The 26,345-nt window shown below is 41.9% G+C and overlaps 2 protein-coding genes and 1 long non-coding RNA gene across 9 annotated transcripts in view; 2 read left to right on the forward strand and 1 right to left on the reverse strand.

The window, feature by feature from the left end:
- Positions 1 to 2,522: 2,522 nt before the first annotated feature.
- Positions 2,523 to 10,580, reverse strand: LOC110537159 (ankyrin repeat and LEM domain-containing protein 2-like). 6 transcript variants are annotated; one of them, XR_005034906.1, is made up of 11 exons: positions 10,443 to 10,580; positions 6,871 to 7,043; positions 5,967 to 6,603; positions 5,675 to 5,863; positions 5,413 to 5,535; positions 5,223 to 5,286; positions 4,513 to 4,599; positions 4,182 to 4,381; positions 3,564 to 4,047; positions 3,313 to 3,444; positions 2,523 to 3,196 (listed from the first exon to the last, which is right to left on the reverse strand). XR_005034906.1 is itself a non-coding variant. In XM_036937173.1 (10 exons), exons 2-7 carry the CDS (start codon positions 6,231 to 6,233, stop codon positions 4,293 to 4,295), a joined length of 819 nt encoding a protein of 272 aa, XP_036793068.1. In that variant the 5' UTR covers positions 6,234 to 6,603; positions 10,443 to 10,578; the 3' UTR covers positions 2,523 to 3,196; positions 3,313 to 3,458; positions 3,564 to 4,047; positions 4,182 to 4,292. The 6 variants fall into 6 exon arrangements, 1 of the variants encoding a protein (XP_036793068.1); XR_005034908.1 differs by having other exon boundaries at positions 2,523 to 3,193; positions 3,313 to 3,458; XR_005034904.1 differs by having other exon boundaries at positions 3,313 to 3,458.
- LOC118937641 lies at positions 8,782 to 13,720 on the forward strand. The gene is made up of 3 exons (XR_005034909.1): positions 8,782 to 8,829; positions 10,450 to 10,614; positions 12,303 to 13,720. It is a non-coding gene; the product is annotated as an uncharacterized LOC118937641 (long non-coding RNA).
- Positions 13,721 to 16,692: 2,972 nt separating this feature from the next.
- The window catches only part of LOC110537160 (protein FAM222A), a 42,238-nt gene continuing 32,585 nt past the window's right edge, over positions 16,693 to 26,345 (forward strand). The window contains exon 1 of one of the 2 annotated variants that reach the window (XM_021622984.2): positions 16,693 to 16,997. The gene's annotated coding sequence lies outside the window, so the exon portion shown is untranslated. The remainder of the gene's footprint in view (positions 16,998 to 26,345) is intronic. The other variant, XM_021622983.2, reaches the window with a different exon arrangement.

Genomic DNA, 26,345 nt, shown 5'->3' on the forward strand with positions numbered 1-26,345 from the left:
ATTGTAGCCCACAGGACTGCAGGAAAAACAGACATCACAATCAAATATGTTCCAGATGAAAAATGTGAGAACACAGTTCTTTGATTGTATTATGAAAATAAACGTATATAGGAGTATAAATGCTTGAGAGGAAGTATTGACCCTTTGACCCTGAGAAGTCTTTCCCAGTATTCTCACCTGACACTGGCCATCCTGCCATTGGATCTTCAAGAAAGTGACACTTAGCTCCAACTCTGGGATTGCTGCCACGGTCTTCAAGGAGTCTTTGTCCCTGCTCCATAGATACATCTCTCCAGAGACCAGCAATCCTGCAAGCCAGACACCTACAAACAGAAAGAAATCATGGGAATGAGAATTACTGCCGTGTTAGTATGGAATCAAATGGTGTTGAACTGAAAGGGTCACTAAAAGCTTGGGGGTCTTCTTCTTGGTGCATCCTGACACCATGTTGATCTCACTGATACGCTTGTCATCCAGCAGGAAAACAAAGTCCTTTTGAACATGAAATATACTAGTGAAAACAGACTAGTAGTATATGTGCAGTTTGAGAATGTGTCAAACTGTTGATTTGTCAAGGAGAAGGAGTCTGTTTTCCTGCTGGATGACAAGCGCATCAGTGAGATCAACATGTTTCAAGCAGACCACCATAGTCCCTGTGGCCAAGAACACTAAGGTATCCTGCCTAAACGACTACTGACCCGTAGCATTCACGTCTGTAGCCATGAAATGCTTTAAAAGGCTGGCCATGGCTCACATCAACACCATTATCCCAAAAACCCTAGAACCACTCCAATTTCCATACCGCACCAACAGATCCACAGATGATGCAATCTCTATTGCACTCCAATAACTCTCTGTGAATGATTGACAGTTAAGTGTGCTCTCCAATCCCAGCCAACAGAACCGTGGCCATGGTTTATTCCGTTTGATGCTCGATGACGACGCAAGTTAGCTACTCCCTTTTTAGGTTACTGATGGAGACATCATCATGAACCAACTTCAATCATCTCAGGTTGAGTTGATACTTCGTAATGGTAGGGACTAGCTAACTAAACAAAATACAGACAAGATATCACAGGTCAGATATCACACGTCAAACAAACAGTGATGATAAATCACTGCGGTTTTGTTATTTTCTACCTAACTAGCACGTATGCTACTTTAGCATACCAGCAGCAACAAGGCAGGTGGGTTGGCTGGCTAGCTGATGCTAACAACACAAACTTTTTTTACTGAATCTCAACATTAAACTCTATTTTAATTCAAACATTATTCTTGTACACATTATTTGAGCACACTGGTCAGCGATTGGCGTTGAAGTATGATGTCATGGTCCACTCCACCGTGACCTGTGCCACAGAGACCAGCAACATCAGCAACTATCTCCCTGGTCAGAGACAACAGGACACCACTCATTCTAACCTCAAACTCAAAAGCAATTCTAAGCCTACAGTCTGAAGTGTCCTAACCATTGAAATTGTCTGTTTCTCTCTCTGCATTAAAGTTGGATAAAGTGAGCTGTGACCTGCTTAGAGAGAATGCTCCTATTGAGCCTGTGCCACCTAGAAACCTGACTGTGTTGAGTGATGGCTGTGCTTAATCCCGGAGATAGATGCAATTACCCACTTCACCTTTTTCTTGTGAGATACAATCTATTTAGCTCTTGAGATTCAAAGCAATCTGTTTTAAGCACTGTGCAAAATTGGATATCTGTCATAACTTTCCCTTACACCCTGTACTGGTTCTTTGGTTTTTGCAGTATCATGAAGATGGAGCTCGGATCGAGGTAGCCGTGCAGACAGCAAGCAGAGGACAGATGTAAGATCCTTGTCTGCCACACAAATGTTATTCACTACTTTGTGTGCAGGTCAGTGCCTCACGTCAATCAACAACACCCTAGGAATGGAGTTGCATTTCCTTTCACAAGCACAGCATAGCTCAGCTAATGCATAGTGAGTGATTGTCCTCAGTGAGGTGAACATTCAAGAAATTCATTGATTACTGTAAAGGTGTGAAAAACAAAGAAGATATGCTCTGTATAATCTACTAGTTGATGCTCAGCAGTCTCTAATAATCTAGTCCAAGGTCCTGGTTTCCTATGGTAATGTTTTTAATAGGGACATTTCTTTAGGCATTGATTGTGAGGGCAAATGTTCTTACAATATGGAACGGTTTCTCTTGGTTGATCCAAGGCTCTGCAGTTTCCCCCAGAAGGTTGGCTGCGGCTGGGCCTGAATAACGGCAGCATCACCTGGATCACAATGAGAACCGAGTGGCAGGGTGGGACTGAGGATGGGTGACTCGGGCTTTATGCCTCCTGAAAAACTCACCCGTACCTGACACTCCACCACTATTGGCTGACCCCATGTAACCTGGCCTTCTGCTGCCACATCATTTGAAGCAAACATTTCTCCTTTACAAGATTGATTCCCAACGTGGGCAACACTTTCTTTTGACTAGAGTTTTGTATGGAAAAAAATTTGAAATAATGTACTTTACAGTATATTTTCATTATAAATTGATTTATTTGATCATGCTTATTACATTTTATGAATAAACGGTTATCTGAATACAGCCATAATCATTCTTCTTGTGTATAGGTATAAATTAAAACAATTTAAAACTCTCCAAATGTATCTCTGGAATAAGGTAACAGTGATTAACAATACAAAAGCATTATTTGAACATTTAATGTATAAAGCATCTTGTATACACACACATTACATAGGCACTGGGAAAAGTGTACACCATTAGGTAACTTCAAGTTGAATGTGTAATCTGTAGCTATGCTATCCGCCAGAAGAGAATGCTTGCATTGAGGACATGCATGTAGGCAGGCAGCATTAGTGCTGTTGAATAGCTACCTGATAAGGTAATAGTGTTAAGTGGAGCAGTGCCTTGCATAGAACAGCCAAAAGAGTTGTACAAATGGAAATCAGCACACGGGTAAAATAAGGACTGCCTGGGTTATAAAGTCAGTTGTTAGACTATGGACCTGCTGTGGTGGTGCAGGATGTTGGCCAACTTTCCCTTTTGTATGTGCAACACCACCTTCAGATCCTGGGACGTGACATCCTGTTTTCTTGTGGTTTCCCTGTGCCAGTTTGGGGAGTGGAAGAGGGTCCTGCAGAGGATGGTCTGGGTGCAACAGCTCTGAGCAGGAGTGTGCGGGCCTGGGCTGCAGAAGCTGAGCCTGCTGGGAGAACAGTTTGGTGTCAACATCAGCAGAATGAACCACCTAGAGCATCGAAGACAATACAGGTATAAGTCTGTTGACACAGCATAAAGAAACGGAGTAGGTATCTAACTCACCTTAGCCACTGTGAAGAGGGATAGGCCATAATGGTGTTCCTCCACTTAGTAATGCAGGGGTTTCTCTCAGGGTCAATCTCCATGTTATTCATTGCAGACAGGACCTCACTGTCTAACTTGGTGGGAGATTCCCTGCAAGAAAAATTCTAAGAACATTGGTTAACACGTCCTTGGGTTACCAAAACAAATGCAGCAGATCGTTTTGACAGGTTGACTGATATAATTTACTGTTACAGTAAATATAGACTTACCCGTCCATGAACAGTTCCTGTCTTCGTTTTGTAGGGGTGTCGGTTGTCAGAATTGTTTCTTTCGAAGCGTCTCCCTTCATGGATTTGTAAGATGCGCTAGAGGATCCTGAGCCTCTACTTTCTCTTCTCCTGTCTCGGGGACTATCTGGGCACTCAGAGTCTGAGCCCTCGTCTGCTGTCAGATAATCCTCTGAGCTGGGGTTGGAGAGCTACTCCACCTGCCTCTTCACCTGACTCCCCTCCCAGGTCCTCCAGAAACTGTCATCCCCCAGGTCCAGGCCCTCTTTCCTGGGTACAGAGGGAGCCAGACGGCCCTCAACACTCTTTACCTCCTCCTGGTCCTCCACTTGGACAGAGCCATCCTTTAGGCTGGATTTCTCAAACTCTGGCAGGAGTTTACACACAGGAGACTGGGAACGTTTCTCCTTTGATGGAGACGTTCTGTCATTCAGGGTGTTGTTGATCAGGACATGGCTCTGCTCCTCTGGAATGACATCAACCACATGATGAATTGTAGATTATTTGGGGGGGAATTTCCCACTATAATTTTAAGCCTTTAATAATATGATGTTATCACATACAATCCATGTTTCTAAGGTTTGCTATGGAAGTTCTTACCTTTGGAGGAGGTTGATGTTTTTAATCCAGCACCAGTCTGCTATGTCTTCCCATATTCTTCTAGGGGACGCTCAGTCTGGTCCTTCCTATCCAGATACTCCTCCAACCTCCTCAGTCCCTCCTCTGTAGACAGGTCAATGAAGCTATCCAGGAAGTCTCAGTACTCTGCCCAAGGATGCGCCATGTCATGTGCAATCTCCCTGACAATAGGGATCACTCAGATCATATACCACTGTACTATGTCTGTTCCCTTTGGGACCCAAATGCTGTTTTGTTTAATCCTAATCATGGTAATTTGCCCACTTTCGTTATTATTATTCTGTTCACTCACCTCCCCACACAGGGTCAGATTTGAGAATACAGTGGAAATACACTGCTCGATCCCTGGGTGGAGCTCTCCATAGTCTGTGGAACTCACCTGGAAGACAAACAGTTACTGGCTTGTAACATTTAGAGACATAGAATAGTGGAGGTGCATAAAGATGGCGGCTTCCATGCACTTACCAAATAAGCCTTGTTAGCCAAGTTTTTTTGTATCAAAATTGGCACTGTATACATGATCCCAAAATCAGCTGAAAGACGCCAGCAAACCAAAAAGTTAATTGTGCTGATTTATTGTGGCATTGTCACGCGCCATAGTTTAAAAACTCTGTGGATAGTGCTAAAACAATGAAATCATATCTAATTCTGACAGCCTTATGTACCTTCACCATTAGGGGTAAATTGTAATACCAATACTCCAAGTTATTGAGAATGAATATGATTTCAAATGATGGTGTAGAAGGACTGAGTGGTCCCACAAAAGCTTTCACAGTCATGATTGGCTCTATGGGACTCCCGACCACTGCAGATCCCAGCGAATTCAAATCAACCTCCAATGGGCTTGGAGACCATGGCAAGCCAATCACAGGCTGGAAGCTGTTGTTGGTATCCCTCAGCAAGGGAACATAGCACCGCTCTGTGTCAGCAAGGTTAAAGGTTAGCAATGTGTTCACAAGTTGGAATTTGCACTAGCCAGCATTGGCAACCATCTAAACTTACCCTTCAAATATTCCTTGATTTTCTTTTCTATGACAGGGGTTTTGTTTTTCCTCTCGCATATCACCTGTAAAAGCAGTAACTATTTAGTCTTCTAAAGTGTGCAGTTTCTGGCATGAAATTCATGGGACAATACACCTTACTGAGCAAGTGTTTAAGTGCAAAAAAAGTGATTCTGTATTTCATAGCTTACATGAGAGGGCTTCTGGTTGTACTTGTTCTGCCACTGTTTGTCAGTAGCAGGATGACAACACAGCACATTGACCACATCTGGACATCCAAACTTACAGGCAAAGTGAAGAGGAGTTTCATTGCTCTGCAGGAACATCATACACATTCAGCACATCGTATTAATACATTTACACACTTTAACTCAAATTACCAGACTACAATGTATGTGTGTATTGTGCCGACTACCTGTGTATAACACAAATACGGTTCATAGAGGTTCTCACTGCTTTGTCAGGTGTGTTGAGGTACAGGTCAACGAGGTAGCAGATGCGTTGGTGTAACATGGCCTCCTGGTCATCAGGATACATAGGTCTCATGAAGTCTGGACTCTCCAGAGTGTCCAGGAGGAGCTGGACCATCTCCGACTGGTTCTCTTTGGCCGCCACATGCAGGACACTGTATTGGCACCCTTCCTACAAACATGAAGAGGGTGAGTTATTTGACCACGTAAGATGATGTGAAGTACCTTTCTGCTCTCATGGGAGATGCTAGATGCCTGAGTCATATGAACCATACATGGTGGGGTTGTCTCCAGATCCGATGAGGTAGCGTGGGTTGGCCCAGACCAGCCTGCTGAAGGCTTCCTTGTCCCCCTTCTCCACAGCGTTCCTCAGCGCTGGCTGAAGGGCTATTGTTGTTGATGCATTTTGAGAATTTCTCAGCTTCCTCTCGTGTTGAAAAGGGCTTAAACCTGGACCCTTTCATGGTCATCATTGCTCTCAGAGCTTTCTTCCAGTCCACATATACATTAACTTTGTCTAGTACAAAAAGAGGTCTTACCATCGGCTACCACTGACTCCTCCCAATGAGGACATACACCATAGTAAACAAGGGGATATTCTGGTTCATCCAATTCCTTTTTCTCTTTACCCTCCTCTGCTGATGACTTGAGTTCCAGATTGTGGGGTAGTTTCTACTCTGTTTGTTGTGGGTCCATTAGACTCTGTATTGGAGGAGCTACCTCTATCAGTCACCCCTCCATCCCCCCCTTGCTTCTCCAGGAGGGCTCTGGCCAGCTTCCTCTCAAAGATGGCTCTTGTAGTGGGGGTAAGGGGGCCACACTTCAGCCCTGCCCCGATAATCTCCTGCCGTAGTTGATCTGCACTCAATGTCTGCAGCCTGCTCATGACTTCCTCCATGTTTCTGTCAGTACCTAGGATAAATAAATGTGGCATACCCAGAGAAGTCATGTTACATACTACATAAGAATATAGTCAAATGACATACATACATCTTCGGGGAAAAAAATACTACTAATTTATATCAGAAATTACACTTTTAAGTTGTCGTTCCTGGGCATATAACAGTAGATAACCACATCAAACAAAATGGTACGCATCGTGTCATAGTCTACAAATAAGATGTGATTCAATCACAACATGCATGAATTGGAAAAACGATAGTCTTTAACAGAACATACTTAGCTACTATACATCATTGTACGCATCGTTGTACGCATGTATCTTTTATATGGAACAGGGTATTCAATCAGGGGTCCGTGGCTCCCAAGGGGTACGTAGACAACTTGACTGGTGCTGTACATTCCGTTGTAGACAATCCTTTTGCCAATGTATGCAGGTACTGCAGGGGGTCCTCGAAAATATAAAAAAGGAAAAAATATATATATACTTCATGTTTTTACGAATATTGGTAGTGTAAAGGACATCACGCTGCTTGCTTAGTGAGTACCACTTCCTCACGATTCAGCCAATACCTGGAGCGAACTCGGACCTCTGCCTTGCTAGAACATGTGACCACTCTCTTGAAGTGCCATGCGACACTTCAGGCTGAGGAGTAAGTTTCACACATCCCCATGTGCTACACTAGCAACAACACAATAGACATGTTGAATTGCATAACTACAGTAGAAGAGAGGAGAATACCTTATTTCTGTCTTAGCTAATAGGCTGTTTGAGTTGACACTTCCTCTTCTAATTATGTCGGAAGGACAAAATAAAGAAAAGCTGTCTACCGAAATTGTAATTTTTAAATGTTGATTAGTTCTCCTTGCCATCACTGCATTCTTATCGGCAGACTCAATAGCCTTGGTTTCTCAAATGACTGTCTCATCTGGTTCACATACTACTTCTCAGATTGAGTTCAGTGTTTCGAATCGGAGGGCCTGTTGTCCGGACCTCTGACAGTCTCTATGGGGGTGTCACAGGGTTCAATCCTCAGGCCGACTCTTTTCTCTGTATATATCAATGATGTCGAGCTTGCTGCTGGTGATTCTCTGATCCACCTCTACGCATACGACACCATTCTGTATACTTCTGGCCCTTCTTTGGACACTGTGTTAATAAGCCTCCAAACGAGCTTCAATGCCATACAACACTCCTTCCGTGGCCTCCAACTGCTTTTAAATGCTAGTAAAACTAAGTGCATGCTCTTCAACCGATTGCTGCCCACACCCGCCTCCTGACTAGCATCACTACTCTGGGCGGTTCTGACCTAGAATATGTGGACAACTACAAATACCTAGGTGTCTGGTTAGACTGTAAACTCTCCTTCCAGACTCATATTAAGCATCTCCAATCCAAAATTAAATCTAGAATCGGCTTCCTATTTCGCAACAAAGCCTCCTTTACTCATGCCACCAAACATACCCTCGTAAATCTGATTTTCCTACCGATCCTTGACTTTGGCAATGTCATTTACAAAATAGCCCCCAACACTACTCAGCAAACTGGATGTAGTCTATCACAGTGCCATCTGTTTTGTCACCAAAGCCCCATATACTACCCACTACTGCGACCTGTATGCTCTCGTTGGCTGGCCCTCACTACATATCAGTCGCCAAACCCACTGGTTCCAGGTCATTTATAAGTCTTTGCTAGGTAAAGCCCCGCCTTATCTCAGCTCACTGGTCATCCCTAAAGCCAACACTTTGGCCGCCTTTCCATCCAGTTCTCTACTGCCAATGACTGGAACGAATTGCAAAAATCTCTGAAGCTGGAGTCATATCTCCCTCTCTAACTTTAAGTATCAGCTGTCTGAGCAGCTTACCAATCACTGTACCTGTACTAGAGGTTGACCGATTAATCGGAATGGCCGATTAATTAGGGCCTATTTCAAGTTTTCATAACAATCGGAAATCGGTATTTTGGGGCGTTTTTTTTTTTTACACCTTTATTTAATCTTTATTTAACTAGGCAAGTCAGTTAAGAACACATTCTTATTTTCAATGACGGCCTAGGAACAGTGGGTTAACTGCCTCGTTCAGGGGCAGAACTACAGATTTTCACCTTGTCAGCTCCGGGGATCCAATCTTGCAACCAACCTTACAGTTAACTAGTCCAACACTATAACGATCTGCCTCTCTCTCGTTGCACTCCACAAGGAGACTGACTGCCTGTTACACGAATGCAGTAGAGCCAAGGTAAGTTGCTAGCTAGCATTAAACTTATCTTATAAAAACAATCATAATCACTAGTTAACTACACATGGTTGATGATATTACTTGATATTATCTAGCGTGTCCTGCGTTGCGAATAATCTGACTGAGCATACAAGTATCTAAGTATCTAACTGAGCGGTGGTAGGCAGAAGCAGCCGGAAACAATCAAACAGCACTTTCTTTGCGTTTTGTCAGCAACTCTTCGTTGTACGTCAAGCATTGCGCTGTTTATGACTTCAAGCCTATCAACTCCCGAGATGAGGCTGGTGTAACCGAAGTGAAATGGCTAGCTAGTTAGCGCGTGCTAATCGCATTTCAAATGTCACTCGCTCTGAGCCTTGGAGTGGTTATTTCCCACTTGCTCCACATTCACACCTGAGACCTTGTAACACTAACGAGTCACATGACACCGGGGAGGGAAATGGCTAATTGGGCCTAATTTGGACATTTTCACCTAGGGGTGTACTCACTTTTGTTGCCAGCGGTTTAGACATTAATGGCTGTGTGTTGAGTTATTTTGAGGGGACAGCAAATTTACACTGTTATACAAGCGGTACACTCACTACTTTACATTGTAGCAAAGTGTCATTTCTTCAGTGTTGTCACATGAAAATATATACTCATATTTATAAAAATGTGAGGGGTGTACTTACTTTTGTGATATACTGTAGCCTTGCTACTCTTATTTTCAAATGCCTTTTCACTGTTTTATTTCTTTACTTACCTACACACTTTTTTTTCTCTCGGCACTATTGGTTAGAGCCTGTAAGTAAGCATTTCACTGTAAGGTCAACAACACCTGTTGTATTCGGCGCACGTGACAAATAAACTTTGATTTTGATTTGAACTGTTTTGTTGTATGTGTCAAACTGCTTTGCTTTATCTTGGCCAGGTCGCAGTTGTAAATGAGAACTTGTTCTCAACTGGCCAACCTTGTTAAATAAAGGTGAAATTAAAAATAAATTAAGGGTCACATGTACAAGTGATTGCTTTTAATAAATGAAGAGTTTGAAAATTCAAACATTTTATAGAAAATAGATGTTTGTTTCTGGACTATGCACCATGCTGACTTGTTGAGAACATGACCAAGCCGCGCAGAGTTTTGTTCGAATTGAAAAGGTCAGTCCCCTCATCTTTTTTCCTTTCATGTACCGGGCATAGATAGACCCGTGCCTCGCGGCTCAGGATAATCGAATGCGCCCTGTGTGTGTGGCGTCATTCAAATGTGCTTTACAGCTCGATGGCATTTTCATTCACATAACCAATAAACAGTATAATATTAATTATTTAGGCTACGACACGTACTTAGGCCGACCCAGTTCTCACAATAGCTGCCCCTGTGCCCCATAATCGATTGGTTTTGATAAACTTAACGTTAGTGTTGCTAGGTATACATTTCCATTGCGATTGTAGCTAACGTTAGGCTACCACAGCTAACTTTTACCTAGCTAGCCACCCTAGCAAATGTCATGACAGTCTCTTACAGTGGCTGTAAAGCCAAATTACATTACGAGCCAAACATTTCTTTAACTTAAATAAATGGTCTTGTAAACTTTCTTGAATACATTTTGTAATCAGTTAAATTGATATCTTACTTCACAGACTCGTGCTCGTAGTCCTGATCTTTTTTTCCCAGCCTTGGCGGTCCACATTCCAGTCAACCATCCTTGGTGTATTCGAGATGCGTAAATCTCGTAAAACTAATTGTGGAGTGAAGAATGGTTGTGAGAGGCAATGTAAACCAGCAGGTGGCAATGCCAGAAGAGGGTTTGTTATAAATATATTTGTCAATACATTATCGCGTCATAATTCCACATTTGTTTGACCTTTATTTAACAAGGCAAGTCAGTTAAGAACAAATTCTTATTTACAACTGACGGCTTACACCGGTCGACACTGGGCCAACTGAGTGTCGGCCTATGAGACTCCCAATCACAGCTGGTTGTGATACAGTCTGGATTGGAACCAGGGTGTCTGCCTCTAGCACTGACACACAGTGCCTTATACCATTGTGCCACTCAGGAGGTACAATTTGAAGCTGAAAGTGGATTCTCAACAATACAGAAAATAAAAAAGACGCAATGAACACAGATGTAGAGATATAAATTATATAAACATTTAATTTAAAAAATGACTATAAGTCTTCTCTCAGAGATAAAGTGTATGATAATACAACTTCACCTCTCCACTACACTACTATTTTCATCCCCATAGGTACTGTTGAGTACAGTACTCATATTGTTGAACTGTATGTGATCGTCTGAGAGATGGAGCGATTTGAAAATAATGCTTTTTCCACAATTAGTCTCTTTGGCATTTCTAAACCTCAGTCATATGGTCTCTGCTGACCCTGTTACAGACAGTGCTATCGGGTCGCCTCTGACCCCTGCTGGAATTTAATTACCCCTGCACCACTCTTCCCCTTTCATCATGACAGAGCTCAGGGGAGCCCGTGGCATGGGGTGAGAGAAACGATGCTACAGAGAAGTTCATTGGTTCACTCGCCTCTTTCCTTCCGCCTGCCAGGCACAGATGGTATTCTTTATTAGTGTCAGCGCCAGGTTCATTCCGCTCTGATGAGGACACTCTGTAGAGGGAGGGGGAAGGCCTGACATCCTCAGCAGTGAGAGACAGTCAACCAGCAGCAAAATGGCATGACTGAGATAGGATGGGAGTTGGGAAAGCACAGGGGGTCTTGGTTAAGAAGTTGAGAGTATCTTTTAGTGAATAGACCTGAGTCTAAACAGTCTGTGAACATATGTTATAGCGTTATATCCAGGTTGCATCACATCCGGTCATGTTTGGGAGTCCCATAGGGCGGCACGCAATTGGCTCAGCGTCGTCCGGTTTTGGCCCGAGGTAAGCCATCATTGTAAATAAAAATGTGTTCTTAACTGACTTGCCTAGTTAAATAACGTTTTTTTATAGATATATATGTGTGTGTTGATCATTCAAACTAAGCAGATGTTGTTTGCTGTATTAGATAAATATGAAAACAATGCCTAACAAATATAATTTTAGCATGAACATTAACCAAAATTTAAAAAATGCCATATTTGTATCCTGGTTTGGCCTTTATTCATATTGGCTTTTGTAACACCAGTTTTCCAATGTGGAGAGCTAACATGGTAATGCAGTGATTAGATTATCATCATGCTTTATAGTTTGGTATTGATTCATATAAGCTCGAAGACATCTGTCTCAGCCTTTCAGGGTAAATGTAATCACGTAGATGGTTTTCAATCTATATTTCATTTTTCCTCCATTCCCTAAAAGCCTTTCACAGATTGCACAGACAGCTTCCGCATGTTGTTTCTCTTTGTTATATTTGGCAGACAAAATGTATCCATATTTGCATCCCTCGGTGTGTCCCCTTGGTCCTGCTATTGTTTTTACTAAGCGGCTCCCTGGATTAAAAATAATCTCCATCTCTCTCCTTGTTGTTTCTCTTTTAGGGGGATTAAACAACATAATCAAGATGATGATTTTTCACTGCTTCATCAAGAATTAATTGAAAACAAAATGTTCTGTTTATATAAAGCATTTAAGCTGTGTGTGTGTGTGTGTGTTAAATCTTGCTAGCTAGAGGAACATTTAACCCCTTTTGTCTGACAGAATTATAGCTCTATTTGATTTTCTCAATCTCTTTATACAGAATTTCACTTCATTGTAGAATTTCATTTTTAGTGGGAGACTAGAAAATCTTATGATTTACTGTACATTAGGAAGAATGACTAGTTTGCCAATATAATATGGATATATTTTACATACTATATTGTAAACATGCTGACATACAGTACTGCTGCAGAATATTTTTGAGTGAAAGGGGAGAATTAACATCCTGCAAAATGACTGTTTGAGAATGGTAATCTAATCTAAATTTAAACATAGCTAAACACGTTCAGATGAGTGACTGTCCTTTGAGTTTTGCCGTTGAAATTCACTTAATGCTCTCTCTTCCTGGTTGTGGTTAATTGCTTCATCAAAGAGATTCTGCCTTGGAAAGTCATTATTTTCTAATGAAACATCAAATAGAGGAGATCATTTTAAAAAAGGAAACTGAAATTAGAGGAATATAACCACATTGTGGATTGATTCTACAAAGTGATTTTAAAACTTAAGAGTACATTTTCTATTTCTAATTAGGCTGGTCATACACTATCATTATCATCATGCTGATGTGGGGCTCTTTTTCTGTGTCTATCTATAGAACCATTTCAGACTTTGAGAATATATTGCAATGAGGGTGTATTATTCCCTGTCTATGATTGACGAATGAAACTTGCAGTACTATCAGTAAGAACTGCAAAAGATGGTTTAACACATTAAGTAAGCCTAAAAGAATGAGTACATTATCTTTTAGCTGAAGAAAATGTTCTGTATTACTGTAAAACATTCATATGCATAAGGAGTCCTGATAGACTAAAGGCAGAGGGGCCCTTTCCAAATGATTCTTCTGTCACAAGCTCAAGGGGATGAAAGTCATTTCCCTTTGATCGATTAGCTAATTTATGAATTAATTAGTGTGTTTTGCATTGTTTAAGTCTGGCAGCAACAACCGTTACTGGGAGGACATTTCTCCATGTATTTTATATCATATAAGACAAGGGGTTGGCATGGTAACCTCATTTACCATTCAAAGCCCTTATTCATATTGAAGAATGGCACTCATGGGTATTGTCAAGACATGATTCAATATTCTTCATAAAAGCCGCTGTACGTTCGAATGGTTTCGATTTTTGTCTTAAAGAATACAGATGTCTAATTAACTTTAGGGCACAAATAAAGTTCAGATTTTAAGTTTGTATTTTTTTATTCAAAGGCTAATACATTTATTGGCTCACACTGTTTAAAATATCCACTGAGGTGAACAGTAGGGCTCTGTGTGCTACAGAGTGAACTGTGATGTTGAATACATGGATAAAATGACAGGGCTGTTTTAAGGCTAATTGAACAACTGCAAATGAAACGATGCTGTGGTCACAGGGTGTTTCTGCATGTCTGAGTAAATAGGAAATGAGGTCACAGATGCAGGATATTTGCTTATTTAAGTTATTTAACTAGGCAAGTCAGTTAAAAACAAATTCTTATTTACAACGACGGCCTAACAACACTGGGCCAATTGTGCGCCGCCCTATGGGACTCCCAATCAAGGCCGGTTGTGATACAGCCTGGAATCGAACCAGGGTCTGTAGTGACGCCTCTAGCATTGAGATGCAGTGCCTTCTACCGCTGTAGGGGGTAGAAAGCTTAAGGACAGAGATGGGTGGTGCTGTTTTACCCTGGAAGCCAGTGGAGGTGGCCATCCCCTCAGAGCAGAGCACACTATCAGCTGCACCTGCAGGAGCATTAGCCTGGACACACACACACACACACACATTCCCATACAGTACCAGTCAAAAGTTTGGACACACCTACTCATTCGAGGGTTTTTCTTAATTTGTTGGACTATTTTTTACATTGTAGAATAGTGAAGACATCAAAACTATGAAATAACACTTGGAATCATGTAGTAACCAAAGAAAGTGTTAAACAAATCAAAATATATTTTAGATTCTTCAAAGTAGCCACCTATGGCCTTGATGAGAGTTTTGCACAGTCTCAACCTTCCACCTCCATGCCCCAAAAAATCCTCAATATGGTTGAGGAAAGGAGTGTATGGGGGCAGGTATAAGGTCACAAATCAGGGATGGGCCCGAAACCATGCCTGAACCACCTCTGCATGTTGGAACCTGACATTGTCCCACACAATGACATAGGTAACCACTTCACCTTGACATGCCTGCTCAACACAATGAGATGTGCAGAGTTGTAGGATCCAAGTAATGTCATACGTCCTACCACACCATCTTCAGAAATAGCTGCGCACATGGAGATGTTTCCCCCACGGTGTTCATCTGCCTCCCTCTCTGATGTCCACCTCTTTGATGGGGCCCATGCCCACCTCTGACCTCTTTGATGTGGCCCATGCCCACCTCTCTGACGGGCCCCTTGTCCACGAACTCTTTGATTTCTTCCTCTCTTATCCTGCTGGGGAGATTGAAAGAAATTGTAAGTGTTCACACACACCCTTTTATATGGTGACCACTATGTGAAATCAATTAGCAATAACGAGTAGTCACTATGTATGGTTATCATGTATCATACATGTCATTTAGATGTTTATACTTTACAAACACACATTCTATTTCTGAAGTTCTCAAAATCCATTTATAGTAGACAAACCAGTTTAAAATCTATACGTTTACCAAACGGTTATGTGATTAACCATTAAGTTCGATTAAGTGATGGTCAAATGTATTTAAACAAATGAGAAGAGAATCAGCATGTCATTGTGAAAGGCAATTACTTTATATGAAAGGTATTTCTAGATGAAACACTGACTAGGTTTGGTGAAAAAGTTACTTTGTGATGTTATGTGTTGTACTTGGTCAATTGAAAATGTGATTAAAGTTTTGAAAAAGCAGTCTGTTTTGAGCTTTGTACTAAGAGTTGTGAAATTTAACCACATACTTGTGAAAATAGTACCAAAGCGATAAAAAAAATAAAAAACGATAAAGAAAGCCAAGGGCATCCAGGCAAAGCCTGCAAATGCATTTCTGGAAAAACAGTACAGTTTGCAATATATACTCTATAGCGCTATATAGCGTGAAGAATCTCAAATATTCCCACTACAGTTACTGTAGAAGCAATTTGGTTAGTGCCAGTGGCATTTCAAAGGGAATCGCCATGACAGTTCCAGTCAATTATAATAGTGATCACACAACCTTGCAGCCTTCCACCCCTCTACCCACATACACAACATAGGCTACCAGACGAAGAATACAGAGCTCAAACTTTTGGCGAGTATGATAAAAGAAATGTATAAAAGATTGAGGCACTTCGGGCTGAACACAATGACCTTGTGAACAATCCAATCCAATCTGTGTATGATTGGCCTATTATATGGTGCATTTTCAGCTGATGCTCACTTCAGTCAAGTTCAAACACATGCACACACACATGCACGCCTGCAAGCATTCACACACACACACACACACACACACAAGGGGGGGGGGGGGGGGGGGGTCATGTCCCTGGCACCATCAGAAAGTAATCATTTTCTAACAACAAGCCATAACAAGCAGCTATCAAGAGTTACCATGGAGACTGTGTTTTGAATTAAAGTGGTCTCTGCTGTAATGGCATATTGCTGATGAAATTATAATTTGTGATGGAAAGGTTGTCAGATTGCACCTGACTTCAACTCCCATTCAGGTGTGTAAACTTGAAGCTGACTGTTTAGATGAAGCTCTTACTGTGCATTAAGGAATCCCATTCAACAAATATTACAATACTATGTGCCTACATTAAATTACATATTTTTTATCTCAGGTGTATGTTTTTAAAAAAAATACTTTTACCCCCTTTTTCTCCCCAATTTCGTGATATCCAATTTGTAGTTAATCTCAGATTTATTTTAAAGCCATTTTGAAGTGTACTGAGCAGGGCCAGCAGCAATTATTTAGAGGTTGTTTCATTTTTTTGTGGTAGCCTAACACATTGGTGACACACTCAACACGGTTTATTTCAGGAACCTTGTATGTAGGCTGAATTTGTGTTTGATCAAGTACTTATCGAACAACCATGAGTGAATTACATTTTTTTCATCTCCTTTGTTGTAGACCGACAGGAGCCATGCACTACCCCTTTAAGTTTTTCCGCGAAATAATAACGTGCTCACCTAGACGCTTGCGGCGTCACCGTGGTTACCGCCTTCTGTTTCAAACGATTGGCCGAGCCGTGGGAATATTCAAATATACTCTTAATTGATTGGTCGGATGCCCGTTTTGTTCAGTCGTGAGAATTTATCTCATGCATTTCGACATATTTCAGTTCGGTCGGCTGTGGGGAGAAGAATACATGAGAGGAACATTGGAATGAATACACCTACAAACGATTTCATTTTCAATATCAAGACATTTGCCATTTCGAGTAATACTTTTTAAAAGTGGTTCTCATGGATATTTTCAAACCGATAATTCTCAGTCTCATCGGACTTCAGCGACGTCTCTTTGGCAAAGGAAATACGCCTTCTGAGCAGGGGAGCAAGCATCGAGCCGTGGCGAGCCAAATATAAACAAGCCTTATGATAACACTGAACGCTGTATGTAAGAAATTGTTTTTATGTACTATTCTGGTCGTCAATACATTGCTTTGCCTCATTTGCCATCATTAATAAGCTATCTCGCCATGCTATACAATTCGTTTAGTAGGCCAAATGCATTGTTTGCGGTCATCAGCAGGTGCATTAATTTTAGTAGCCTAGGCTATGATAGAGATTTGTAGATTCCTTTTATGAAACGTGGTGCATTCATATAGCCTAGATTGTTCCAGTTGAATCAAATAAGCGTGGATTAATGTAATACTTTCATCAATGCCTTGTGCGCAATGAGACCAGTAGACCACACTAATATAGGTTTGGACCTAGTTCGAGAAACTGTGTGACAGATGTGAGCTATAATACTAGAATATACAATCTATTGGATTGGGACACAGGACGTTACTGCCCTGTTTCAATAGGACCGCAACATTTTTAAAGCATATTCAGGTATTTTAAAAAATATATATGTTGAGTATTAGGCTAACTGTTTTCAATCCCTCTTTGTGCGCACTTGGAACTATTCAAAACACTGCGTGGAAGCACCAAAAGGGTATGTTATGGCATGAAGTTCCATTCAGAAGTACCCCTCTGTCTGTCTGAGGCGAGCAGAACGGTTTTGTGGCGGATGTACAGCCTGCAATAAAGGAGGACTTATGTGTCAGAATCCCAGTGGTTACAGGAAATGCTTTGAAGTATGTTATTGGCCCTTCAAAGCTGACTCCAAAGGCTTAGTTTCCACGTCTATTGTCAAAGCCGGAGGAGGGATCATTGCACTTAGAGGCAGAGTTTGCCCATGTACAGTGCCTTGCGAAAGTATTCGGCCCCCTTGAACTTTGCGACCTTTTGCCACATTTCAGGCTTCAAACATAAAGATATAAAACTGTATTTTTTTTTGTGAAGAATCAACAACAAGTGGGACACAATCATGAAGTGGAACAACATTTATTGGATATTTCAAACTTTTTTAACAAATCAAAAACTGAAAAATTGGGCGTGCAAAATTATTCAGCCCCTTTACTTTCAGTGCAGCAAACTCTCTCCAGAAGTTCAGTGAGGATCTCTGAATGATCCAATGTTGACCTAAATGACTAATGATGATAAATACAATCCACCTGTGTGTAATCAAGTCTCCGTATAAATGCACCTGCACTGTGATAGTCTCAGAGGTCCGTTAAAAGCGCAGAGAGCATCATGAAGAACAAGGAACACACCAGGCAGGTCCGAGATACTGTTGTGAAGAAGTTTAAAGCCGGATTTGGATACAAAAAGATTTCCCAAGCTTTAAACATCCCAAGGAGCACTGTGCAAGCGAAAATATTGAAATGGAAGGAGTATCAGACCACTGCAAATCTACCAAGACCTGGCCGTCCCTCTAAACTTTCAGCTCATACAAGGAGAAGACTGATCAGAGATGCAGCCAAGAGGCCCATGATCACTCTGGATGAACTGCAGAGATCTACAGCTGAGGTGGGAGACTCTGTCCATAGGACAACAATCAGTCGTATATTGCACAAATCTGGCCTTTATGGAAGAGTGGCAAGAAGAAAGCCATTTCTTAAAGATATCCATAAAAAGTGTAGTTTAAAGTTTGCCACAAGCCACCTGGGAGACACACCAAACATATGGAAGAAGGTGCTCTGGTCAGATGAAACCAAAATTGAACTTTTTGGCAACAATGCAAAATGTTATGTTTAGCGTAAAAGCAACACAGCTCATCACCCTCAACACACCATCCCCACTGTCAAACATGGTGGTGGCAGCATCATGGTTTGGGCCTGCTTTTCTTCAGCAGGGACAGGGAAGATGGTTAAAATTGATGGGAAGATGGATGGAGCCAAATACAGGACCATTCTGGAAGAAAACCTGATGGAGTCTGCAAAAGACCTGAGACTGGGACGGAGATTTGTCTTCCAACAAGACAATGATCCAAAACATAAAGCAAAATCTACAATGGAATGGTTCAAAAATAAACATATCCAGGTGTTAGAATGGCCAAGTCAAAGTCCAGACCTGAATCCAATCGAGAATCTGTGGAAAGAACTGAACTGCTGTTCACAAATGCTCTCCATCCAACCTCACTGAGCTCGAGCTGTTTTGCAAGGAGGAATGGGAAAAAATGTCAGTCTCTCGATGTGCAAAACTGATAGACATACCCCAAGCGACTTACAGCTGTAATCGCAGCAAAAGGTGGCGCTACAAAGTATTAACTTAAGGGGGCTGAATAATTTTGCACGCCCAATTTTTCAGTTTTTGATTTGTTAAAAAAGTTTTAAATATCCAATAAATGTCGTTCCACTTCATGATTGTGTCCCACTTGTTGTTGATTCTTCACAAAAAAATACAGTTTTATATCTTTATGTTTGAAGCCTGAAATGTGGCAAAAGGTCGCAAAGTTCAAGGGGGCCGAATACTTTCGCAAGGCACTGTATATTATGCACCTTGCTATCTATCCTAGGATCCTTGGGACGTCCCTAACCCCCAACAATTTTTACTGTCAACTTCAGTGCAGGAGTAGGAACATCCCAAGGATACCGGATAGCATGGACTGAAATTTGATCCTACATGCTTTCCTGGCTGTGTCAGATCATTTATTGGCTAGAGAGACGGGAAGTCACAGCTTCTTCCCATCTGTGGTTTAAGCATGGCCTATAAAAGAGATACATCATGGCAATAACAACTTACTATCTAACTTTTATATCCATGACAAAACTTAATGAACATTTTATTGAAGTCGCTGTGTTCTCAGTGTAGTCTTCTGCTTGCTCTTTGTGGTTTTGTGTTAGGTTTCTGTATAAGCAATTTGTGACATCTGCTGATGTAAACAGGCTTTGTAAATACAATTTTGATTGGTAGTCTTTTGAAGCCCATCAGGCCATATACATGATGATAGTCCTGAGACTCATTCCATTCAACTCCATGCCTCAGTAAGTGAAAGGCCTCTGTCTGGATGAATATTATAACATGAAGCATCTGACACAACATCAGGGAGGACCTGCTCTCACTCCTGCCCACTCACATAATTTGGCATCATAATGGGATTGCCTCGGAATATATTAAAATCCTGAAATAAACATTATGGCCTTTGAGAGAATGTAATTAAACTAAATGAAAAATGCTCTGACTAACCCTCCCCCACATGCCCACTACAAAAATTGCTTTATTCATACATCTTCAGTTGACATTCAATCCGTTTGACTGGGCTCTACATTAATAATTCTGTCAAATCTGCATTTTGAATAGCAGTGGCTAATTACAGTACATGACCAAAAGTATGTGAACACCATCTCATTCCAAAATCATGTGCATTAATATGGAGTTGGTCCCTCCCTTTGCTGCTATAACAGCCTCCACTCTTCTGGGAAGGCTTTCCACTAGATGTTGGAACATTGCAGCTGGGACTTGCTTCCATTCAGCCACAAGCATTAGTGATTAAGCCTGGTTCGCAGTTGGTGTTCCAATTCATCCCAAAGGTGTAAGATGTAGTTGGGGTCAGAGCTCTGTGCAGGCCGATCTTGACAAACATTTTTTTTTTTAAAGTAACCTTTATTTAACTAGGCAAGTCGGTTAAGAACAAATTCTTATTTACAATGACGGCCAAACCCGGACGACACTGGGCCAATTGTGCGCTGCCCTATGGGACTCCCAAACATGCCCAGATGTGATACAGCCTGGATTTGAACCAGGGACTGTAGTGACACCTCTTGCGCTAAGATGCAGTGTCTTAGACCGCTGTGCCACTCAGGAGCTGTATGGACTTCACTTTGTGCACAGAGGCATTGTCATGCTGAAACAGGAAAAGACCTTCCCCAAACTGAGTTTCCCAACCCTGGCCCTCGAGTACCCCCAACAGTACAGATTTTTATTGTAACCATGGTCAACCACACCTGTGTCAACTTGGGCTCCTGAGTGGCGCAGTGGTCTAAGGCACTGAATCTCAGGTGTCACTGCAGACCCGGGTTCGATCCCGGACTGTATCACAACCGGCGCACAATTGGCCCAGTGTCGTCCAGGTTAGGGAGGGTTTGGCCGGGGTTGTTTGGCCGTCATTGTAAAATAAGAATTTGTTCTTAACTAACTTGCCTGGTTAAATAAAATAATCATCAAATTAGTTGATTGAGGTGTTTGTCAAGTGCTGAAACTGCGTACTGTTGGGGGTACTTGAGGACCAGGGTTGGGAAACACTGGTGTATAATGTCATTGTATGCTGTAGTGTTAAGATTTACCTTCACTGGAGCTAAGGGGCATAGCCCGAACCATGAAAAACTGCCCCAAGCCATTATTCCTCCTCCACCAAACTTTACAGTTGCATTGTTCTGTGAGCGTGTGTGGCCTACCACTTTGCGGCTGAGCCTTTGTTGCTCCTATAAGTTTCCACTTCCAAATATCAGCACTTATAGTTGACCGGGACAGCTCTAGTAGGGCAGGAATTTGATGAACTGACTTGTTGGAGAGGTGGCATCCTTTGACAGTTCCACGTTGGAAGTCACTGAGCTCTTCAGTAAAACCATTCTAAACCAATGTTTGTCTATGGAGTTTGCATGGCTGTGTGCTCAGTGTTATACACCTGTTATACACCTGAAATAGCCAAATCCAAAAATTTGAAGGGTTGTCCACATACTTTTGTGTATATATTGTGTTTCTTCATTTCAGCTGTCACTCAGTGTGTAATGCTCTATGTTTAATATATGATGGAGCTTAAAGCCAATCTAAATACACCTAAATTGTTTTGGCTTTGCCTGTAATGTCTGTGTTGGTTTTGACAGACAACATTCATTTTGGGGAACATTTGGGTTGGAGGATGGAAAATATGCTTAGATGTGTTTATTATACTGGAATGATATAACCCAGGCCTAGTGGGAATGCCAGACATTGACTGAGTAGCCTTGTAGCCAAACTGATATATTGACATACTCTGCTCTAATTGACATTCTAGATATTGGCTTGGCATGGCTTGTGCTTTGTCTTCACCCGAGAAACGGTTCACTAAGCTTTTATGGCTTGGCCAGTCTGTAGTTAGTGTATCAGAGGCTAACAGATCGGGTCGAATTACAAACAGTCATCTCCCTGGGGTTTTACACAGATCTTCTCACACCCCATCAGCACATTATCTCCAGACTCTTGATCCATGATGAGATGGGATTTGTCATCTTCTGGCCTGTTCCCCTCTACTCTCCATGCAGGTCTCCATCAGGGAACCCCTCATAATCAGAACACAACTACATTGAGAGAAAAGTAGCATACAAGGAGTTTTACTATGACTTTGGCAGTGCATAGCTGGATGAACCAGATCCCATGCCCTGGGAACTCCAAGTCAATCACACTTCTGTGAAATCAAACTGTCCACTTAGGAAGCAACACTGATTGATACATTTCACATGCTGTTGTGCAAATGGAATAGACAACAGGTGGGAATTTCAGGCAATTAGCAAGACACCCCCAATAAAGGAGTGGTTCTGCAGGTGGTAACCACAGACCACTTCTCAGTTCCTATGCTTCCTGGCTGATGTTTTGGTCACTTTTGAATGCTGGCGGTGCTTTCACTCTAGTGGTAGCATGAGATGGAGTCTACACCCCACACAAGTGGCTCAGGTAGTGCAGCTCATCCAGGATGGCACATCAATGCGAGCTGTGGCAAGGCTGTTTGCTGTGTCTGTCAGCGTAGTGTCCAGAGCATGGAGGCGCTACCAGGAGACAGAGGGCCCGACGTCCACAGGTGGGGGTTGTGCTTACAGCCCAACACCGTGCAGGATGCTTGGCATTTGCTAGAGAACACCAAGATTGTCAAATTCGCCACTGTCACCCTGTGCTCTTCACAGATGAAAGCAGGGTCACACTGAGCACATGTGACAGTCTGGAGACGCCGTGGAAAACGTTCTGCTGCCTGCAACATCCTCCAGCATGACCGGTTTGGCGGTGGGTCAGTCGTGGGGTGGCATTTCTTTGAGGGGCCGCACAGCCCTCCATGTGCTCGCCAGAGGTAGCCTGACTGCCATTAGGTACCGAGATGAGATCCTCAGACCACTTGTGAGACCATATGCTGGTGCGGTTGGCCCTGGGTTCCTCCTAATGCAAGACAATGCTAGACCTCATGTGGCTGGAGTGTGTCAGCAGTTCCTGCAAGAGGAAGGCATTGATGCTATGGACTGACCCGCCCGTTCCCCCGACCTGAATCCAATTGAGCACATCTGGGACATCATGTCTCGCTCCATCCACCAACGCCATGTTGCACCACAGAATGTCCAGGAGTTGGCGAATGCTTTAGTGAGCCTCATTTTGACTTGTTTTAAGGACATTACATCAAAGTTGGATCAGCCTGTAGTGTGGTTTTCCACTTTAATTTTGAGTGTGACTCCAAATCCAGACCTCCATGGGTTGATAAATTTGATTTCCATTGATACTTTTTGTGTGATTTTGTTGTCAGCACATTCAACTATGTAAAGAAAAAAGTATTTAATAAGAATATTTAATTCATTCAGATCTAGTATGTGTTATTATAGTGTTCCCTTTATTTTTTTGAGCAGTGTATATATATTTTTTAATCCATGAGGCAGAAAGAGAACTGCAGTTTTTAAGCTTAAATTATAGTGCATTTATGTTAAAAACAAAGAATTGGTGCAGTACTGTGGATATCAATATCCAGTGTGAGCCTCCCAGAACTAATTAATTAATTAATTAAATTATACTCAACTTATTCCATGGTCCCTTGGCCTAAATGTGATTAATATTTTGTTGTTAGTAAGGTTTAGAACTTTTTTATAAAAAATATATACTGAACAACAAAATAAATGTAACAATTTCAAAGATTTGACTGAGTTACAGTTCATATAAGGAAATCATTCAATTTAAATAAATTCATTAGGATGTAATTTATGGATTTCATATGACTGGGAATACAGATATGCATCGGTTGGTCACAGATACCTTAAAAAGATCAGAAAACCAGTCAGTATCTGGTGTGACCACCATTTCCCTCATGCAGCACAACACATCTCCTCCACATAGAGTTGATCAGGCTATTGATTGTGGCCTGTGGAATGTTGTCCCACTCCTCTTCATTGCCTGTGCAAAGTTACTGGATATTGGCGGGAACTGGAACACGCTGTCTGTCCAGAGCATCCGTAACAAGCTCAATGGGTATGCAAGCCATGAAAAAATAAAATAAAAATGGGACATTTTCAGCTTCCAGGAATTTTGTACAGATCCTTGTGACATGGGTCTGTGCATTATCATGCTGAAACATGAGATGATGGCGTTGGATAAATGGAACGACAATGGGCCACCAGTAGCTCGTCATCGATATAATGCAATTGTATTCATTGTCCGTAGCTTATGCCTGCAAATACCATAACATCACCGCCACCTTGGGGCACTCTGTTCAAAATGTTAACGTCAGCAAAACACTCACCCGCAAGACACCATACATGTGGCCTGCGGTTGTGAGGCCAGTTGGACATAATGGAATATTTTCTAAAACGACATTGGAGGTGGCTTATGGTAGCGAAATTAACATTAAATTATTTGGCAACAGCTCCGGTGGACATGACTGCAGTCAGCATGCCAATTGCACGCTCCCTCAACTTGAGACCTCTGTGGCATTGTGTTGTGACACAACTGCACATTTTAGTGGCCTTTTTATAGGGGGTTTCCTAATGTTTGGTTTCTGTTGAGCTCTCCTAGGTTTCAAGCCAATGAAGTGTTTGTAGATTTAGCCTTGAGTTATATGACTTATCTAGCTACCTTTTATTTCACCTGGAGATTTGGAAATTATTTTGGATTGTGAAGGTGATATTCACACCCAAAATGTTTCCATCGCTGTTGAAGTTTGGAACAGCCAAGACTCTTCCTGGAGCTGGCCACCCGGACAAACTGAGCAATCAGGTGAGAAGGGCCTTGGTCAGGGAGGTGACCAAGAACCCGATGGTCACTCTGACAGAGCTACAGAGTTCCTCTGTGGAGATGGTTGTCCTTCTGGAAGATTCTCCCATCTCTGCAGCACTCCACCAATCAGGTCTTTATGGTAGAGTGGCCAGACGGAAGTAATCTTCCGTAAAAGGCATATGACAGCCCGCCTGGAGTTTGCCAAAAGACACCCAAAGACTCTGACCATGCGAAACAAGATTCTCTGGTCTGATGAACCAAGATTCAACTCTTTGGTCTGAATGCCAAGCATCATGTCTTGGAGGAAACTTGGCACCATCCCTATGGTGAAGCATGGTGGTGGCAGCATCATGCTGTGGGGGTGTTTTTTCAGCGGCAGGGACTGGGAGACTAGTCAGGATCGAGGGAAAGATGAATGCAGCAAAGTACAGGGAGATCCTTGATGAAAACCTGCTCCAGAGCACTCAGGACCTCCTTCTGGGGTGAAGGTTCACCTTCCAACAGGGCAATGATCCTAAGCACACAGCCAATGCAACGCAGGAGTGGCTTCGGGACACGTCTCTGAATGTCGTTGAGTGGCCCAGCCAGAGCCCGGACTTGAACCTGATCAAACATCTCTGGAGTGACCTGAAAATTGTTGTGCAGCAACGCTCCCCATCCAACCTAACAGAGTTTGAGAGGATCTGCTGAGAAGAATGGAAGAAACTCCCCAAACACAGGTGTGCCAAGAAGGCATGAGGCTGTAATCACTACCAAAGGTGCTTCAACAAAGTACTGAGTAAAGGATCTGAATACTTTTGTAAATGTGATATTGAAATGTGATTTCGAAAAACCTTTTTGCCTTGTCATTATGGTGTGTGTGGGGGGGGGGGGGGGGGGGGATTTAATCAATTTTAGAATAAGGCTGTAACTTAACAAAATGTGGAAAAAGTCAAGGGGTCTAAATTAGAGGTCGAATGATTATGATTTTTTAAGGCCGATACCGATTTATTGGAGGACCAAAAATGCCAATACCGATTAATTCTAAAAAGTTTAACTTTTTTTTTTTTACAAAACATGCAAAAAAATAACAAAATAAATTTAAAAAATGTACTTGGAATAATGACAATTACAACAATACTGAATTAACACTTATTTTAACTTAATATAATACATCAACAAAATCAATTTAGCCTCAAGTAGATAATGAAACATGTTCAATTTGGTTTAAATATTGCAAAAAATAAGTGTTGGATGTAAGAAAGCTAACGTTTCAGTTCCTTGCTCAGAACATGAGAACATATGAAAGTTGGTGGTTCCTTTTAACATGAGTCTTCAATATTCCCAGGTAAGAAGTTTTAGGTTGTAGTTATTATAGGACTATTTCCCTCCATACCATTTGTATTTCATTAACCTTTGACTATTGGATGTTCTTATAGGCACTTTAGTATTGCCAGTGTAACAGTATAGCTTCCGCCCTCTCCTCGCTCCTCCCTGG

The sequence above is a fragment of the Oncorhynchus mykiss genome, chromosome 12, assembly GCF_013265735.2.
Source record: "Oncorhynchus mykiss isolate Arlee chromosome 12, USDA_OmykA_1.1, whole genome shotgun sequence".
Lineage (NCBI taxonomy): Eukaryota > Metazoa > Chordata > Actinopteri > Salmoniformes > Salmonidae > Oncorhynchus > Oncorhynchus mykiss.

Bases quoted from the DNA above. Each gene is read 5' to 3' on its own strand.
- LOC110537159 (XM_036937173.1), bottom strand. From the start codon at position 6,233: ATGGTAAGACCTCTTTTTGTACTAGACAAAGTTAATGTATATGTGGAC. The intron at 5,287-5,412 runs GTAAGCTATGAA...CTGCTTTTACAG, and splicing joins ACAACCAGAAGCCCTCTCAT to GTGATATGCGAGAGGAAAAA. The intron at 4,382-4,512 runs GTGAGTGAACAG...CCCTATTGTCAG, and splicing joins ATCTGACCCTGTGTGGGGAG to GGAGATTGCACATGACATGG.